The 19,405-nt window shown below is 43.8% G+C and overlaps 1 protein-coding gene across 1 annotated transcript; it reads right to left on the reverse strand.

The window, feature by feature from the left end:
- Positions 1–558: 558 nt before the first annotated feature.
- Positions 559–15,163, reverse strand: sptlc2b (serine palmitoyltransferase, long chain base subunit 2b). The gene is made up of 12 exons (XM_083688972.1): positions 14,981–15,163; positions 11,997–12,191; positions 11,450–11,604; positions 10,788–10,936; positions 10,375–10,499; positions 9,467–9,560; positions 8,856–8,961; positions 7,807–8,026; positions 7,052–7,178; positions 4,372–4,507; positions 4,007–4,136; positions 559–3,015 (listed from the first exon to the last, which is right to left on the reverse strand). The coding sequence occupies exons 1-12, from the start codon at positions 15,119–15,121 to the stop codon at positions 2,902–2,904; spliced, it is 1,692 nt and encodes a 563-aa protein (XP_083545098.1). The 5' UTR covers positions 15,122–15,163; the 3' UTR covers positions 559–2,901.
- Between the last annotated feature and the right edge of the window lie 4,242 nt (positions 15,164–19,405).

Consider the following 19,405-nt stretch of genomic DNA (forward strand, 5'->3'; position numbering starts at 1 on the left):
CGCGTTGGTAACGCAACCTGTTTTACGCACTGTCGTCTTCCCTAGCGGACTGCTGCTGAGGAGGTGGAGATGCTCATGACACACCCTAATTCTGATTACCTCTAGGATCCAGTAACCCGAATGGAGATCGAATGCCATCATATATGAGAACTGAGCAGTGACAACTGGTGCGCATAAAGGTAAAGGAGAGCAACTGACATGATTTTGGATGGACAGGTATAGACAACACATGATGCGAGAAGGCACAACAAAGCCATATCTTCTCATTGTTGAAGAGTTAATCAACTAATAGTGTGGGAGTACTTAGATCAAAAGTATCTCATCCAAATGTATGACTCATTTACACACATTTTTCTCCAATATGAATGTCAGATCACCATGTGCACCAATGGGCTTTTGAATGCACTGTGCTTGTGTGTGTGTGTGTGTGGTCAAAGCAAAGGAAAAGCCACAATGCAATGTCATTTAATGACATCCTGTAAAAACATTCAGATTAAACAGTGTGTGTGTGTGTGTGTGTGTGTGTATACCATGACCAATAAAGACACACTCCAGAACTTGATACAAAGATAGACTTTAATCATTGCACTGTTTCCAACAACATATATCATGGCTTCAAAAACCTCTTTAAGTGGTTTATCTTCAACCCAAATATGTTGAACTTGCCAAGGGTACAATCTACTGATAACATGTTTACACAGTAGTAGGTCGGTTGACAGATCTCTCTGTGCCAGGTTGAACAAGGACATTTTACATAAAAGGGCTCTTCCCATGTTTAAAATACATTTACTTTCTTAAATCAAATGATTACTGGACATGTGTGTTTTAGCATGTTATGTTTCAACCCAAACAGCCTTCCTGAGATAAATGGTCATGTTGCTGTCTGCAATCACATTGTGCCTCAACAGAAAGGAGAAAGAAACCGACAAAGACAAACATGGGCCCACCCAGCTTGAACACTGTTGACAAGAAGCAAGGTTTCAATCCACATGACAAATAACAGACAAGACGAGACGATACACTTTTAGTGTACACTACCATTCCCTGTTTCTTGTGTTTTTAAATCAAACGCTTGGCTCAAGTGTCATTGAAGTATTACGAACCAAACCTGCTGCTATGCAGAGGAGACCAGTAACCTCTTCGGAATAAGTGTCATTCTCAGAAGACAATGCATGACTGTGACTTAAGTCTGGTGAGCGGACGTGTACTGACACCAAGCGCTATTTGTGTTCATATTAAAATCCACAAATCTTAGTTATTAGTTCCAAAATGAGCATGTAGGAGGAATGTTCACCTAGCCAGCTTCAGGTCTTACAGACTGGCTAAAAAGCGGCCAAAACATATTTACAGTATATTTCAATTCAAATGGACAGAGTGGAAAAAAACAACAACATGTAAACACCACAAACTGGACATTCGACGATGACATCATAGGCATACTTCAAATGACCCAAGGGCTGACATAGAAAGTCATAACACAACACAACACAACACAAAACAAAAACACAAGCCAAAGACAGCTCAAAGCTGGAATGCCATTAGATAAGATAATTATGATACAGTGGGCGAAGAGACGCTTCCTTAAGCTGAGCACCGAAAGCCCCAAAAAACTCCTTCCTTATCATTGACTACATCATCTGTGCATTCTTAATGCCTATCAGTAGTACTAGCACTGAATACGACGTGTAGTTTACCAACACACACGTCACACTCTGGAACATATTTGGAGCTGCCTTTAAAATAAAAGAACATCTTCCACAAAACACAAGACTCTTGAAAAAACGAGGACATTTGAAATAAATATAGGTATCTGTAAATCAAAGGAGCATCGTTTTGAATGCAGCATCATCATACATACAGATACAGGCGGGCTAGACAGCGTTTCATTGTGTTAAGGCATGGACATCAACGCTGGTTAATAATTAGCACTTTAGTGAAGGTAGAAACCCAGATGACATGTAGTTCTTTAGCTTGTAGAAATGTTGAAATGACATTTGGGCTTTGAGTGCAGGTGTAAACTAAACTCTAAATATGGCTGAAAAATGATAGAAAAAATAAAATCAGTAGAAAAATATTTCAAACAAGTTCACTCTGTTGGGTTCTTTCCCTGCCTTTTCACCTTCATCTGATCTTTTCTGAGCGCATGTGTGTCACATTCAGAGAGAGAATCATAGAAAATATATACTTTGGTTAGAGAAAGAACCCACTGACAGTATTCAAGTAACACACGTAGCAGAATGGAAAGCTTGAAGTTCAAAACAAGCAAGGTACACTAGATGATGTACCGCCTTTAAAATTTAACCATGTATTTTAGTGGGTTACCTTGTGGGGTTTGTTACCCTAAAACAGTGCTCTACCGAGGTCATGATAAATATTATTTACAATTATTTCTTTACTTCATTTTGTTTTAGAACATCTTCCATTAACCAACCTCTATATTTATTTATCTATGTTTAACCAAACAAGTGGTATATCTTAATGGCAACACGTTCAATCACGTCTAACCCCCTGGATTTCCTTGTCTTTTACGAAAAAGAAACTCCATGTTGCTATTATTGCACGAAAACAACATCCTAAAGCAGTGTGCACACAGAAGTATTACTTGAAATGTTAGGTCCAACACAAATAAGGTCACAATAATTTAAGATAAGACAAGCGTGGAGCTCACACACTTCAAAACGACACTGCCATAGGTGGTTGACTTTCATACGTCACAGGAGGAGTCACACAGGACTGTTCTACTGTGGGGGGTGGGGGGGACCAGTGCAGTCTTTGGTTCTGGTGAGTGGGTCAGGATAGGGATAGGAGAGTGGTTCGGGGGGGGGGGGGGGGTTGAGGGTTGGGCTGTGTGGGTGGGGTCAGGGTGAGATGGGCTGTTGGTGGGGGGGAAGGTGGGCTGTATCAGTCCTGCAACAGGCTCTCCTCAGACTTCCATCCCTGGGAAGGCAGCAGCTTCTCCTCTCTGGAGTACTTGATCTGCAACAGGTCTCCCACTTCACTGATCGCCTCCAATGCCTGAGAGAGACGAGATGGGAGAGAAAGTGTGATTTGAGAGAGAGAAACAACATACATTGGTCATGAGCTGGAAAGTTATTGAGGGAAAATACAGCATGAAGGATTATCACCAATTGTGTGTGTAATCATGTGAGTGGAGACAACTGGGGGGCTACCATGAGAGAATCTAGAGTAAGAAATAAATCATAGCAAAGCAAAGCAACAACTGAGCAACAACTCCTTAGTCTTCCACCGGAGACGTTATCTATGTTGCAATACTGAAAGCCACCTGGAAACAATTTACCTTCCCTTACTCCCTCTCTCTCTCCTTTCAAGATTCAACAACTTGAGCAAGAGAGCGCTGGCCTGGGTTTTTCGAAAGACAGAAAACGTGGTTTCTAGCATTCAACAAAGGAATGCTGATGTGCATTAAATTTACCATTATAAAACAGCGTTGACATGATTATCAAAAAAGATGAATGAAGTGTCTTTGGAGAGACAACACACACACACAAATAAAACAAAATCTGGGCTCCACCACAGTTATGGCACTGCCTTCCAAGCCCCTTTGAGCCGCACTAATAAAGGACACATTGAAATGCCTTTATTATGCACAACACACCTGCTCCACATCAACCCTGACTGTAGAGAGACAGGCCTCACTGACTCACTGCTGGAAAACACTCACTCTCACTACTTTGAAGGGGAGTGCCTATCAGCAATCGAATGATGCTCCTCTCTCGAGGAGGGAGAAATAAAGACTTCACTCACGTACCCACAGTCCATGTTCGGACCAGTTTCAGATGCATATCTACAGTCTAAAGTAAGCCTCATCCCCACTGATCAGTAATCATAAGACCAGGTGAGAATAATCAAGTGGAGGCCTTTCAAGTGGAATAATAATCAAGTGGAAATACCCTTTAGACTATTGAGAAAGAGGTACGACACACCCAAGGAGGTGTGGTGGAGGAGGCATGTTTCGGCTGAGGACTGTGATTGATCGGTGACTCACCGTGTCGAGCATCTCTCTAGTGTGGGCGGCCGACACGCAGAAACGCGCTCTGGACTCTATGATGGGCGTGGCCGGGAACCCGACTACCACCGTGCCAATGTTCCTCTTCAGCATCTCCCTGCCGAACGCCCTGCAAACACAACACAAAACAAGACTTAGCAAGACTCTTCCACCACACCCACTGCTGTTGCCCAGGCCAGCCTAAATCTCCCATTGATATCAATGTATGATATACACAAAAGTAAAGAGTTATACATAAAGTATCGTGCATCTCAAGTTAGAATTAGACTGTGTGTTTAAGGTTTGAATTAAAGCACACAGGTGAATTCCGAACCATCCAATATCCTTCATTAAAAGGAACCTACCCTATTTTGGCGGGCATGTAGAGCATCATGGGTACGACAGGCGAGTCGTCATTGCCGTAGATGATGAAGCCCATCTCACGGAGTTTCCTGCGGAAGTACGTTGTGTTCTCTGACAGCTGCCTGAGACGGTCACCACCTGGAGAGGAGGAGAAACATTTGAAACATTAATTATCTGACCACAAAGAGTCTTTTTAATGACACTTGTTCACAACCTCCATTCTAGTCCATTGACCTTTCCCCTGAGCCGCATATGACTTTTAGAGGAGGCTTCCGATTGCCATTTACACCATTCCCTGTGCTGCCTTTGGTCTTCCCTGATCTGAAAGGTCTGGATAGAGTTCAGCAATGGCAATGGCTCCACCGTACTGTCCAAAATGTAGCTATTGAAGACACTACGGCAGAGCTTGGGTAAGGGGCTAGGGACTGAAATGGAGCCAGGCTTCAGTCTCCTGGTTCCATTCTTCATATGTAGGCCTATGCTCAGTCACAGTCACTGGTGATTGCTACATCGAGTTATATTGAAAAAGCCACCTTCCGTCTACCTGCTCCAAACAAAACAGGTGTACAATGTCAACAACAACCCCACCCATCTGCCACTGTGTTGAAAAAAACCCGGAAAATCTACAGCTTCAAAGCTGTATCCCAGACACAACAAGTCTGAAATTAAATTCACACAGACGTATTCCATTTTTTTTTCAGAGCCCAGGAATTCAAAGCCATTCTGAGCACTGTGGAGTGATTAGCTGAAAAAAAAAAGAAGAAAAAAAAGAAGGGAGATATTTTCAGACGGATTGCTTTTCACTCGTTTGACATTCCTTTCATATTGAGGTATGTCCTCTTGTCTTGTCTCATGTCCCATACACATACTGATCCAATTCATGTCAGCTTCAAACCAGGAACAGCCATTTTATTTTGGCCTCCCATACAACGACCCAACGTTAGCTAGCTGCTACAATGCCACTTCAACTTACTCAGGCATGTTCTTGGGGCTTCAAAGGCCTGAATTTCAAACACATGAGGCTGCCTGAAACCAATCAGACTGTCAATGTCACTCTTCTATGAGGAAAGTGTCAAGTCAGGACTGCAAGATCAGCCATTTCTGTTTGCACCACAGAGAATGGTCTGGATAGAGCCGAAAGATCTGCTGTACTGAGGCTCACACCTGGCTTGAAATAAAAGGTAGAAGTTGACCACTAACTACTGCTACAGAGCCAGCTATTTATCCTGTCCCCTAATGGTTAAGGTTAGGTTTGGGGTTGTGTAATCTGATCCTAGATCTGTGGTTCAGGGTAACTTGTACCTCAAGTCCCCATCGGGAGTCCGGAGGAAACGCCCTGTTAGAGCAACACGGCCCTGGAATGACCTGGTCCCTTGCTGGGCTGACTGTGTGTGATGGGCTGAGTGGAGTCCAATCCCACTCGGAGGTCCCTTAAGAGTAGGGCGCCACCCAGAGTTCTGGCTCCCAGTGCCAAGCCGCTTTGTACCCAGCTGGAGGCCACACACACGCCATAAAGCCAAATGTGGGAAAGTCCACACAACCACTTCAAGAGCTTCAATCACAGGGAAGTAGGGGACTGTCCAGAGAGTTGACCCTGACTCCTGGCTCTGGAAGGGGGATAAAGAGAGAGGAGGTTGGGGGGGGGGCGACCTCCACATGTGGACTTTGTGTTAAAGGGGTGCCTTTTCTTACTTCTACTCCAACCAGGGGAGGCTGGTGGAGGTAGAAATCGGAGGACAGGCTCATTGAAAGCCTGTCCTACGATTTCTACCTCCATCAGCCTCCACTGACTTGCAAAAAAAGTCCATACTGTGCTCTCACAAGTGTTGTTTATGCCATCTCTCCACCATTCAGCTGAGGCACATTGGGACCCCCCGAATCCATTTGCAGCCCTCTCAAAAACAGGAAATGGACTCTTTCAACATCATCCACTTTCCCTCAGATACCAATAAGTGTGTGTGTGTGTGTGTGTGTGTGCCCATGTTGTAGAGTACGTGGGTCCAAAGGGGAATAGAATGGCATCAACATGTACCATGTGAGTATGATTAGCCAGCCATTCCTTTGTTTACCTTCTTCTTGCCAGTGAGGCATGTACAGCCTTTTTTCACTTGACTCTGGGTGTCTGCTTGCCAAGGTCAATAAAAACACCTAGCTTCAGGGTCAAAGTACAGAACAAAGATGGGGGCGGATCTAAAAAAAAACCTGCCTATGACGTCATTGCAAACCCCTCTCTGTCATCTGTTAGAGAAGCCATGACTTTCCATGAAGAGAAGAGACCAACCAGCTGGTTTTATACAACCCCAATGGAGGACATACACTGTGCTGCATAAGCCTGTGCTGCCATCCTGTGGTTAAAGGTAGTATGACACTTCTAACACTACAGTGCCAAGCACTGTCTTATACAGCTGCTCCCAAATTTGCATGTGCCATGCCTGCTGTGACCAACATAAAGCCCTGAAGCTGTCTGAATTTACATGTAATTTTCTAAGTAAATAAAAACCCATGTTTTGGTTTGGCCACAGCCCACCTGTGAGTCCCTACCCACCATTGGTGAAACAACAGTTTAAAGCAAAAACAATCAATAAGAACCTATCAACCTATCCACAAACATTACTGAATCCCCTTCTATTCACTAGGACAGTGTCTTCCCGGCGACAGCAGAGGCTTGCTGTTTACACCCACCCAGCGTAGTGCCGTCCTCTCCCATGATGACCTTCATGGAGGTGATGATCTGTTGGGCCACGGGCGGGGACATGGACGTGGCATAGATGGCGCTGTGGGAGTGGCTCCGCAGGTAGTCGATCAGCTCCTGGGACGAGGAAGAGAGACAACCATTACACCTCTAAAACCAACACTTAACCTGGTCGCCATCTGTTGGTGGAGTATAGCAATTGCACTTCCATTCCAGTGCTTCCATTGTGCCTGACCAGGAAATTAAACACACCTCTATACAAATATTGTATATCTAGCAAGCTCCCATTACTGTCGTTGTCATGCCAAACCTGTTTTGGCGATACAGTCTATATACATACAATATATACTTTGGCTATGCACAATCACATCCAGGGTGACCAGGCAAACATTTTCTTTCTGACAAACTCAAACTGTTTTCCACCATTGGGAGCTGGATGGACCTAATCCTGGGTGGTGATGACTGAGGCTTATTCCTAACCAATAGTGTAAAAAACAAAACCGGAAAAACCATCCTGATGACTAACGACCACACACACCCAACATGTGAGGAACCATCCTTCCTCCGACTCTAAATGAAAATCAGACCAGAGTTGTAGATTATAGACGATAAATCACAAGAAACAAATAAGTTGACTCTGAATCAGACAGCTGCTAATCAGAATCATGGTCAGGTTATCTTGGGACACACGGCCAGTACTCTTCCCTTTAACCCGTAATACGTAGGTTACGGAGTAGTGCCTCACCCTCTTCCCTCCGATGTATCCCCCAGCAGACCCAAAGCTCTTAGTGAAGGTGCCCATCATGATGTCCACATCTTTGGGGTCCAGACCAAAGTAGTCGACCACACCTCGTCCGTGGGGCCCCAGGGCTCCGATGCTGTGGGCCTCGTCCAGGTACAGGTAGGCCTTGTAACGCTTCTTCAGGGCAATGACCTCAGGTAGACGCACGATGGAACCCTCCATACTAGGATATCGGGAGACAAACAGGGTGAGATATACAGGACAGAAATAGATAGATGTACACACACAATGTTTTTCATAGGATGTTTCTTCACCTACAGTCGTTGAGAAGACCATATAAAGTGTTTGGCAGCTTCTTGTGTTGTGCGTGTACTTTATTCAGCACTTAAATGTGTTTTTCTCTAGATCCCCAGGGATGAGCCAGTCGATTAGCTATACATTAGTGAACCCCATTGACTGGTCGAGGACACGGCTGGAGCCTCCCTAAGAATAATGACATGGATCACATGGATTGGTTGACCTCTTACAGAGGTCACCCTCTGAAGAGCTCAGTGATTTTACAGTATGTCCAAGTCAGCGGCATGATTCACTCCATACAACGGCTGTGAACAGCGACATACTCCACCAGAAAACAGCAGCACCCTGACTGAACATACAGTACATAAAACAGAATATGCTGACAAGTTTTCCTCAGCGAGCCATACTGCTTCCTTCTGCGGAAGTGTACGTCACAGATCCAATACACCTAGAGGTTGTTAAAGCCGGTGTATACCTAACAGATACAGGAGGTTATAAAAGGTATACCTCACATACTGTACAGTACATACCTCGGGGTTAGAAACGGTCGTTAACCTAACATATACTGTAGTATGACTAGAGCTTGTAAAGATACACGCCCTTTTCCATACTGTTATAGAGAGAGTTAAACAGGGACTTCTGTCATCACCACCGCATGCTGACTAAGGGTTGTAAATATCCATTATGATGGATGACCGAGGGTTGTAAAAGGTACATATCTATACAGCACAACAAAAGATAAAAGCTGTGTGTACCTGTAGATTCCCTCCACAAGAATGAGGATCTTCTTCCAGGGCCGGTGTGTTCTGGGTTGGCCGTTAACGATGGCGTCTCTCAACAGCTTCTCCAGACTCTGCATATCTGGAGAACAGAGAGGGGGTAGCAAGGTTACAGAGGAGAACACGAACACACACACACACACACACACACACACACACACACACACGGAGCCTAAAACTAGAGTTTTAAGCTTCATTTAAGTTCAAAAGTAGACAGGAGGAGTGAGAGGAAACTAAATAAACAATATTGCATCGTTTGATACTGCATGACAGAATAGTAATAGCAGGTATGTTGTATTACTGTACGTGACTACAGAGTGATTGCACCAACAGTGTGTCTGATTCAAAAGGTGGGTGAAACTGTACATTTATATGTTGAACGTGTCAGGGGCGCGGTGTGGGTGGGTGGGGGGGGGGCCAAACACACCCATTACTGTGTGCGGTAAACAAACAAAAAAGAGCTGTGTTGTATAAGTGCATTGTACGGAGCAGGCCCTGCATGAGCTGATTGAAACGGACCCATTGCCCCTGGTGTTTCTGCTTGTGTGGTAAATAATTAGAGTCCATAGCGGTGTTTGCTTACTCACTATTGTGTTTGAAGACGCGGATGGTGGACCCAGACAGCCGAGCCCCGAGGACCAGCGACGCGTGGTTCAGCTCGTCGCTCAGGACCAGACAACCCTACCAGAACAACAACAATAAAAACAATATTCATTTTTTCTATACGTACGGTAGCACCTTTCATAAAACATAGGGTTAGAGTTAAAGTCCTTTACAGTTAGCGATTAGCCTTAAAGGGAGGGGCAGAGGACACTGTCAGTGCCTGTTAGTGATACCTCTTCCATCTCCTGACACCCCTCCCTTTTACCAAAACATTACACCACCTCGTCTGGTGAATGAAGGATTGACTGCAATCACACAATTACAAGCAGATGTGAGGAAGGGAGGAGGAGAAACTCGCTGGGTTAAGAATTCATGACGTGTCCGCTGACATGTGACTGGTCTTTGACTCTCCTCCATGAGCGCAGTGCTTCTGGCGCCTGTCAGGAAATGTGTTGCTATGCTCATGAGGAAGTGCATGTGTCTGTCAGTCAGGAGCTTTACTTGTCAAAACAAGCACTTAAGAGGCCTGGAGGGGAGAGGAAGTGGAGTAGTGAGGTTTGTGTGGGTGTGTGTGTGTGTGTGTGTGTGTGTGTGGGTGTGTGTGTGTGTGTGTGTGTGTGTATGTGATTCAGGCCGAAATCATTTCCTATTCTCGCTCAAGGCCATTCATGGGTTGCCGTAACAGCCCCATGCACTGGGAATGTTTTGAGAACACAGGAATCGGGAGGAAACTAGTGTTATGGAACAGTGTGAACTCCAGTGTCCACAGTACAAATTGCAGAAACATAACATGTTTTCTCCCTCACAAATAAGAAAATAGGCTTAGCCCAACTTGTACGGTAGGACACCAGGTATGATTTCAGAGAGAGGGAGAGAGAAAGAACATTCTTACCTTCCCAGTGAGAGCAGGAATGTTCATTGAATTGGTGGCGAAGCCCATGCCAAATGCCACCGATGATTCAACACCAAGGAACCTGGCAACCAACTGCTCCAGCTCCTCGTGTATGTCCAAGTTCCCTGGATAAACAACAACAACAACGTCTGCTCATCAATAACAAAAATAACAGCTTGGCTCACAACAACAGCGGTGTAACACCAGGCACGGAAAAGGACTTGGCCTTCATGTAAATGTATGATCTACAACATGTGATTATGCTCTGTACTCTGTCATTGCGGGGACACTGTCAAAAACCATGACGACTTCCGTTTCATTCTTTCCAGGGAATGAAAATTAGATTACACAATAACAGAGTGAAAACAGGATGCGAGCGCGGCGGCGGTCATAATACCGTGGCGGCCTCTTACCCATCTCGTGGCGGGTGCTGATCACTCCCACCCCGTACTTGTGCGTGGCCTCGGTGGCGGACTCAGCGCACCGCCCTGTGTTCTCAGCAAAGCCCAAGTAGTTATAGGAACCCATGTTAATGACGTCCTTCACCACCCTGCCCGTGTCCCTGAGGGAGAAGAGGAGACAGACACAAACACTCAGCGACTCTGAAAAAGACCGTGACACGACGCAGCGTGACGATAACAAGAGATATGGATGGAGGATGCCTCTTAGTTTAATCTGTTCTGTTATCAGGCCTACTTGCCATTTTAGCACGGGTCGGAAGTGAAGGACCACTCATTAACTAAGTGGCTGTGAAAGGCTACCGATACAAAATCGCACTGGCCTTGCTAAAAGCCAAAGCCTCTATCATTAACACACAGTATCTGGTGGTTTCGTCCTTCCTTTTATCATTCAAAGTGGGGCAATGACCTCAGGCACATAAGGGTCCTCCATGCGGAGGTAGGGGTACAAAACACCGAGTTGTAGAAGTACTGACACACACACCCCCCCAGCCACCCACACAAACATATCAATGAAATGGATCACCCCTTAGTCATATAATGGCCATCATGCAGCATACCAATCCAGACACAGACAGACACAGACAGACAGACACACTCCTGATAAGGTCACTCACTCGAATGTCCAGTTGTAATCGTGAGAGACCCTCTCCACCAGATCCATCTTGGCCCCAGGGACGCTGCAAATGGGTCGGTTCCAGTTGTCCCGGATCCTCATGTATAGATTCCTGGTGTAAAAGTTCTCAAAGTCCTGATACAGTGGAACAAAGTCCTAGGGAACAAGAGAACCAGTCAGTCTGATTGTAGATCTCTGAGTAAGTGCTATTTTTTTCAACACACATGTAATCTTTCAAGCTTTCAGACACTTGACTTGTCAAACTCTTCAAAAGTCATATTTCCTCTAGTCTACACTGAGCAGACTAGATGAGCATATTTAGACAGCATAAATTTTTTTTTTTAAAAGTATGTGGAAATTGCTTGGACTGGGGTCACTTTCACACCTTCTCCACACAACCCCTGTCTTGTTCGGTGCTGTTTCAGATACACCCATTGCACACAGTGTCAGTCAATATTAATTTGGCAGCCTGTCAAGGCAGCATAGGCCTACAAAGTGAAGTCATTGAGGTAGTGGGAGCAAAGCAGCACCAAGCCACCAGGGCTTACTTTCTGCTCCTCCCTCTCTCCGGCCACATGACACTTCTCGATGCCCCACTCCCTGAGGAAGTCTCTGAGGTATCCGAAGATGGTGAGGATGCCGTAGCCCATGTAGGTGAGGACGGCCACCATGAGAGGCGTCTCCTCGAACGACTCCACAAACGGCTTCTTGTAGAGACTGGCGTTACGAACGGCATGGCGGTTCTGGAGGAAAAAAAACAAAAAACAAAACACTTGTGTTATTGTTCTCTGACAGCCCCTCGGAAATGAGACAAAATCTCCTTTGACAAAATCGTTTACAGAAGAAAAAAAACGATCGTATTTAAGTTCTTTCAGCAGACATGCCCACCCTTCTGAGACGGGCATGGATTAATGTCATGGACTGGGAAAGCAAAACAAAATAAAAAGTCATAGGTGTATTATTGTATTAATCACATACAGTTTGTCTGGCTTAGGCAACTATTGTCCTGCTGTTTTTTTTTACTCCCTGATACTTGTTGGTCCATTCATGTCAATGATTGCCCCATCAAGAGTTCACATACCTGGGGTTCTCAGGTCACTGATCAAAAGGCAAGAACAAAACCCCGCCAACCCTGAGGCCTTTACAAAACACATCTATAGGAGAAGGCTCTCAGCACACAAAGCTCTCCCCTTACAAGGTAATGGATAACTCTCCTTAATCTGTTTACTCATTAAATCACTAGGAGTAAAAACACTAGTCTGATTGTGAGAGGACAGAGCAGTTCAAGCTAACATGTAGCCCTGAGACACAGATTCTCTCTCTGCTGAAGAGAAAAGAATGCCAAGCCTAAACACAGGAGCTCTATACTCTTGTTTTACCCTGTTATTGGTGAAAAGGTGTTTAAAGTTGGTAAACAAATTAAGAGTGCCTAAACATATGTACAATGTATACTACACAAGCCTACTCATGGACCCTAAACAAGGCCTTTGTCTATGAACGTTAAATGGTCTCTCAATGGACATAAAGCAGGTCACCTCATGTAGTCCTGCTATCCATAGGTCTGCAATTGAGGCTGAACTGAACTGTGGCCCAATTGTCCTAAAACTGCCTCAAATCAAATGAACCAAAGTCAACCAGCCCCGTCACTCATTAAAACTCTGTGCTGCCTAGCAACCACATGTGACCTAGTCATGCCCCTCTGAAATACCTCTGCGGACGACGAGAGGGCAATGTGTGTATGTGTGTGTGTGTGTCACAGTGTGTGTGTGTTTCACACACAAGCTCAGAGCCGGTCAGACAGGCTCCCAGGTCCTTCTCCCTGGGAATCATGGGTAAAAACACTGTGCTCTCATTGACGGAACCTGTGGTTTGTCTGCTGTCTAGGCCGAGGCTACACTGAGCCACTCAAAGACAGAGTTTCATGTTCAAACACACCCTTGAGAAAAAAAACGTTCATGTCCCAACCACAGATGACTAAAAACAGGTATGTGATGTTTGCATGCTGCTTATAGCCCCAAGTCAGCAACGGTTCTCCACAGACCAGTGTCAATAATACTCACAGACACTGCTTTGGAGCTCAGGTGGAGATGACGTACACTGATATTGACTCCCTTGGCTCATGTAATGTCTGATTCCTATTCATGGAGAGAAACACGGCCAGTGCCACAAACATGGCACACAAGCTGATGACAAATATTGGCAAACAGTGTCAAGGAAGTGAATGAATGTCCTTGTCTTGTGTAATCTTTTCAGGGCTACTTATCAAGATACACCTGCAGTAACACCATGGATGAGCATTGCTGTATCATCTGTCATGACTCATATCACGAGGCTAGCTCATCACGTCACCCCTGGGTCCACCCCCACCCACCCCCACCCCCACCCACACCCACACCCACACCCACACCCACACCTGAGGCTACTGCTGAATACCAAATAGCTCACAGGCCGGTTAACTGTAGGCCCTCATGTTGATCTGAGAGGATTGGTTAGGTAACTGTCTGCTCAGATTTGATCTAACAGGTACAATGATTCCAACTAGCCTGTCAGAGGGCAAGATGGAGCTACTTTCACATCAGATACACCTGTCAGATCTACAGGCATGCCTAGGGGGGTAGGGATAGTCTACAGACTCACCCTCATCCCCTCCTGCAACCCCTAGGGGTGAGCTGTCATGGGTTAGGTCACACCGTAGAGGTGTGTGTGTGTGTGTGTGTGTGTGTGTGGTGGGGAAGGGGGACCAGAGCTGGCCAACTCCAAGCTCAGAAACCATCAAAACCAGGCGCTATCATGGTGACTCTATCATGAGTGACATTCCAGGGACTACTCCCTTAGCCAACAGCATTTTTCCCCTGGGAGCTTTGTGGGTGTGTTTCTCTCTCCAGGGTCTGGGAGACAAAGTGCTCCTCTCAAGTTACGTTACACAACAGCGGTGGTATTCTCCATGGTAGTGTCAGTGTAAACAGAGACAAGCCCATCTACATCTCACACTGTGACCAAACAACAAGCAGTGTAAGGTTACTACGGTATGGCACAACTGCCTTCTTCTATCTGATATCAGGTAGACCTGGCTACACCTGGCTGGAGCTCCGAAGTTCATCATGAGTGCCCAAACAAGTCTGGTAGGTTAGAGGGAGAATTTTGGAGAACATCAGAATGACTATGGCTCATGAAATCACTTTCTCTCTGTGTTCAATGACAGCAGGTTCTATGTGACAACCTTAGCTTAGCTTACAAGCAGTCTAGACAATTGTGTTAGAAAGTAAGGAATCAATCAATCAATCAAAAGGGGTTACATTGAACAGACTTCCATCACTTATAAGGCTACAAACACAGCTGTTTTCATACTTTGTATTCTCCATGTTGGCGTGGGTTGCTCTCAATTTCTTTGTTTAGTTTGGAAAACTAATTTCACAGAAATGAGATATTACAGTTTCTCAATAAGTGATAACAGCTTGTGTTTTATGTTATTGCCGATAGCCCTTCCCTTCCCTAGTCCCATCCAGCCATGGTATTGACGGCTGGGCCTTACCTTCTCCCTCGAACGATACTTTTGTTGCTGTTGGAAGAGGTACTGGTTCTTCGGGAAGCCGTTCCTCCCTGACTTTTTCCCGCAAGAGGTCCGGTGACAAACGTCCCCATTCAGCAGTTTATTCGCGGAGCTTTCCGTCATTTTTGTCGGCTAATTTCTCCCCGATGTTATCACCGCTTGTTTGTTACTTGACTAATCGTGAAGACGTGAATGTACGGTCTTTCGATCTAACGGGCTTGGTAGACGAGACGCCCACCGTTCTGTGCAACGTGAGATTACAGGAAATTCACGCCCCTTTTATCTTTCAGCGACCAATTGAGTCTCTTTGACGTCACCCAAAGCTGAATAAATGCATTAGGGGGGACGGTCTATAACACATAGCATGGAAATAACCTGCAGTATACAGTGCCTTCGGAAAGTATTCAGACCCTTTCACTTTTTCCACGTTTTGTTGCGTTATAGATTTAATGGATTGATGGCAAACTATATTAATTTAATCAATTTTAAATTGAGTGTATAACACAACAAAATGTGGAAAACGTGAAGGGGGCTGAATACTTTCCGATGGCACTGTACTTTTCCATAGTTGTAAACCTTGAAGGGCCCTTTTTCTGTGACATCATTTTTCACCTGTGCAGGACCTTGGTCAAGGTCAAGGTTAATCATAAAGACATGTTTGCAACTATTCACCAAGGGAAACCACCCTTCTCTATTCAACTCTATTCAACAATTTCCCCTGAAATGAATTATAAATGTAACATAAAATGTTATAAATGCATACAAGAATTAAATTACTTATCATCTTGTATCTATAGTTTTTTTTATGATGAATACTTTACTTTATTACTTGTCTCACACTCAGTCACTGCAACAAATACAATTCAAGTGAATGTCAAAACATGGGTTGCCTTAATATGATCTTTCATAAGTAACTCTTTCACACACACAAATAAATAGACAGCAACATTGCCACGCTGACATAATATTTCTAGAACAATACATTTTATTTCTCTTTTGTACAAAGTACTCATCTCAAAGCGCATGACATGACAGTGGCATGGCAGTGACCTGTAACATTAGCCTAACATGTAACCTAAGACCCCTATCTGCTCTGCTATCACAGCACCTTATTGTTCTACCTACACAGTTCCTCATTCTCTCTATAACTCCAATATAACAATGTATGTCCTTTCATAAATGTTTTAATTCGTACTATATTCAAACAAACGGTACATAATAGGATACCTTTGTTATGCTTGGACTTCAATCAATCAATCAAGCTTTATTTATGTAGCATATTTCGTACATTAATGCAATGCAATGTGCTTCACAAAAAGATATAACCGATTAACGGTACACTCATTCATTTCTGGTTTTGCTAGCTATATGTCATTAAGGCACATACAATTGCCAAGACATTCTGGAACACAGAAAGGAGAACACTTCTGATCGATGCAATGCCACTGAAAGAATGCATAACAATAGAGCCTTTTCCTGTAGTCAAGTCCTGTCCTCTGATATCGCCCTTCAGGTCCTCCAGGTTTCCTGTCTACATGTTCTGGAACATGTGTGTCTGTACAGTATGTCTGCTTAACAGGGACTCAAACCATTCAAATAATACACTGCATGCTACAACAACATTGAGGTGAATAATTATTCAATTAAGTATTAATTAAAAAATTAGGTATTATTCAATAGTGTGTGTGTGTGTGTGTGTGTGTGTGTGTGTGTGTGTGTGTGTGTGCGTGTGTGCGTGTGTGTGTGTGCACGTGTTTTTAAAACCGAATGTATCATATTTGATTTATCCCAGAATTATTACTTGGTTGAATTAAATAAGACCCTGTGTGTATATATCTTCTCCTCTCCTTCTAGGTGGCACTGTTGGTCCAGTTAAATTGTAGAGAGGATCCTCATATCATACAGTATCACAAATATACAGTCTTTGGTTTGATTCCAGTTGCTACATTCTAATGTACGATGGCAATAGTCTAACTAACATAACACAACTCTTATACAGACAATTTCACAGAGATTTGAGATTAAGACATTGCTGATATCATCAAACCAATTGATTCTCCAATCAATCTTTGATGGAAGCTGTGTGTCCTTTCTCAAGGTTATACCCTTCACAGTGTGGCAATGAATTATCCAAACTGCATTTGCCAATGCATACAGGCAGTTAAGCTCTTCCTAACTTGATGGAGAGAAGAGAGAAGACTCCAGGTTTAATAGGTTCAAGGAGTGGGTTAAGTGGGAGGAGGAGGAGGAGGAGGAGGAGGAGAGGGATCTTAATCTCTATATACTGTGTAGAGCTTGGGCTCTGATTGGAATCGATTCTGAACAGATTTTCACTATACCGAGTAAACATTATATTGATGAAGATGAATGGAAATCGATCACAAATAAGGGCAATACACCTGTTTTAGTCAATTGACTGTTTTCAGACAAATCTGTGTTGTTGTATGATATATTTTTCTGATATGATGAAAGACAGAGTAGACTGTTACTATTGCAACTACAAACAGCTACGTTTTGCCTGTGGTGAAATCCTAGCAGCTATCTGGTGTCTACATCATCGACTCATACAGGTATGTACTCTATGCAAATGCAGAGATACAGTACATTGATAGCTATGGTTGTTATTATACATGAGTCTCTTTTTAAGGTAAGAGATCTATCACAGCTTTATCCCTACGATTATTCAACTCATTGCTCAATATATTGTATATACTGTCGGGACAACAACTTAATTATTGTGTGTCTTGGCTGACAAGCTAACCTGTAATTGATGATGTACTGTATTTGTTTCTGTGATTATCATTCAGTATCATACCATTCAGATGATAAATCCCCAGCCTTTGTAGTGATTCCCGCCAGCTTTGATGTCATCTAATAAATCATCATCAGGGATATCAATCTCTCCTTAGTTATAATCATCAGACAGCCTATCAAGAGGCAACATTTCCTCTAGCCTATCAAGAAGCTAACTGATAAATGACTATGTTCAATGCTTGGACATCCATTTATTTACAAACCTAAGCAATACAAATCACACACATGATCTGAACCATAGCTGGTCAAAGTATGAGGTTTGACGATTGTTGTTACTTGAAAAGTCCAGCTAGTGTGCAATGAGTTCGGTTTGATTACATGTTTATTGGCTGTCAGCTTGTTCATCATCATCATCATGATCATCAAAAATGAAACAAGAACAATCACCTACACTATTACTATACCCTGTGAGCACAGCTGGTCTCTTATTAGATGAAGACATTGGCCGAGATGTCACTCAATCACGCCTCACAGCAAATCCCAGAGCTGTCAGTCTGCAAACATTGAATTCCAGGCCAGCCATGGTCTAGTCAGTCACTGTGGGGGTGGGGGCAGCGGGTCTCTGACTGACACAACCATTAGAGAGTTTTATGCCTGTCTAAACCCTCTCCTTGTAATGGATTATTTAGTACCAAGGGACTGGGAGCCACTGCTCCTGAGGAGTCTCTCCCTAGCTCTCCAGGATTTACAGGCTAGCCACAGCTACCCAACTGCTCAGACATTCAAACCCAGACTTCAGGCTAGACTAGTGGTTTAGTAATGAGTGAATGTTGCTGACCAGGCAGCAATGATGATTCACTGTGGCTCAGTTGGTAGAGCATGGCACTAACAACGCTTAGGTTGTGGGTTCATTTCCCGTTGGGACCATATATACTGAAAAATGTATGCATTCACTGCAATGTAAGTTGCTTTTCATAAAAGTGTTAGCTAAATGGCATAAATTATTATATTATCAATATGGTAGGTTAAAAATTGAATGGCAGGGAAATATTAAACTACCGTGATAATGTCACAGAGGACTGAATAACAATCTGTGAGCATCATACATTTACAGATTGAATCAGAATGTACGTGATTGATGTGCATACTCAGACAAACTACATCCAAGAGTACAAGAAGGTCTTGAACAACTTGATCGATAAGTGCAGCTATCTCCTAGTATTGTTAAGAAAAACAAATGTGTTTGGCCAGACAGATCAAAAGTAGCATTGAGCCAAAACAAATGTATCACAGAACCTCATTGCTTTCCTACCACAGAGAGAAAAGGAAAATATCACAAAAACACATCGTAAATAACTGAAACCGTCCTTGAAATGTAACAGTGAAAATTTTGCCAGACAACTCAATATTGTTTGTCTTTTGGTTGTTGTTCTCATTGGAACCAAGATAAGAACCTATCAATCACGGTTTGTGTCTACAGTTTGAGGATTCCATTATGGCCCTGCACAATGTGTTTGCTGTTTGTGCTCAAAGCCACACAAAAGCTAGCAAAACAACCAATTTTCTTTTTACCCTCATAAATAAGAAACTCATTCATCTTCCACTGTGCAACAACCCAAACAACAGACTAGTCTAGTGTGGAGGAGGACCATT

The sequence above is a fragment of the Argentina silus genome (genome assembly GCF_951799395.1).
Source record: "Argentina silus genome assembly, chromosome: 17".
NCBI lineage: Eukaryota > Metazoa > Chordata > Actinopteri > Argentiniformes > Argentinidae > Argentina > Argentina silus.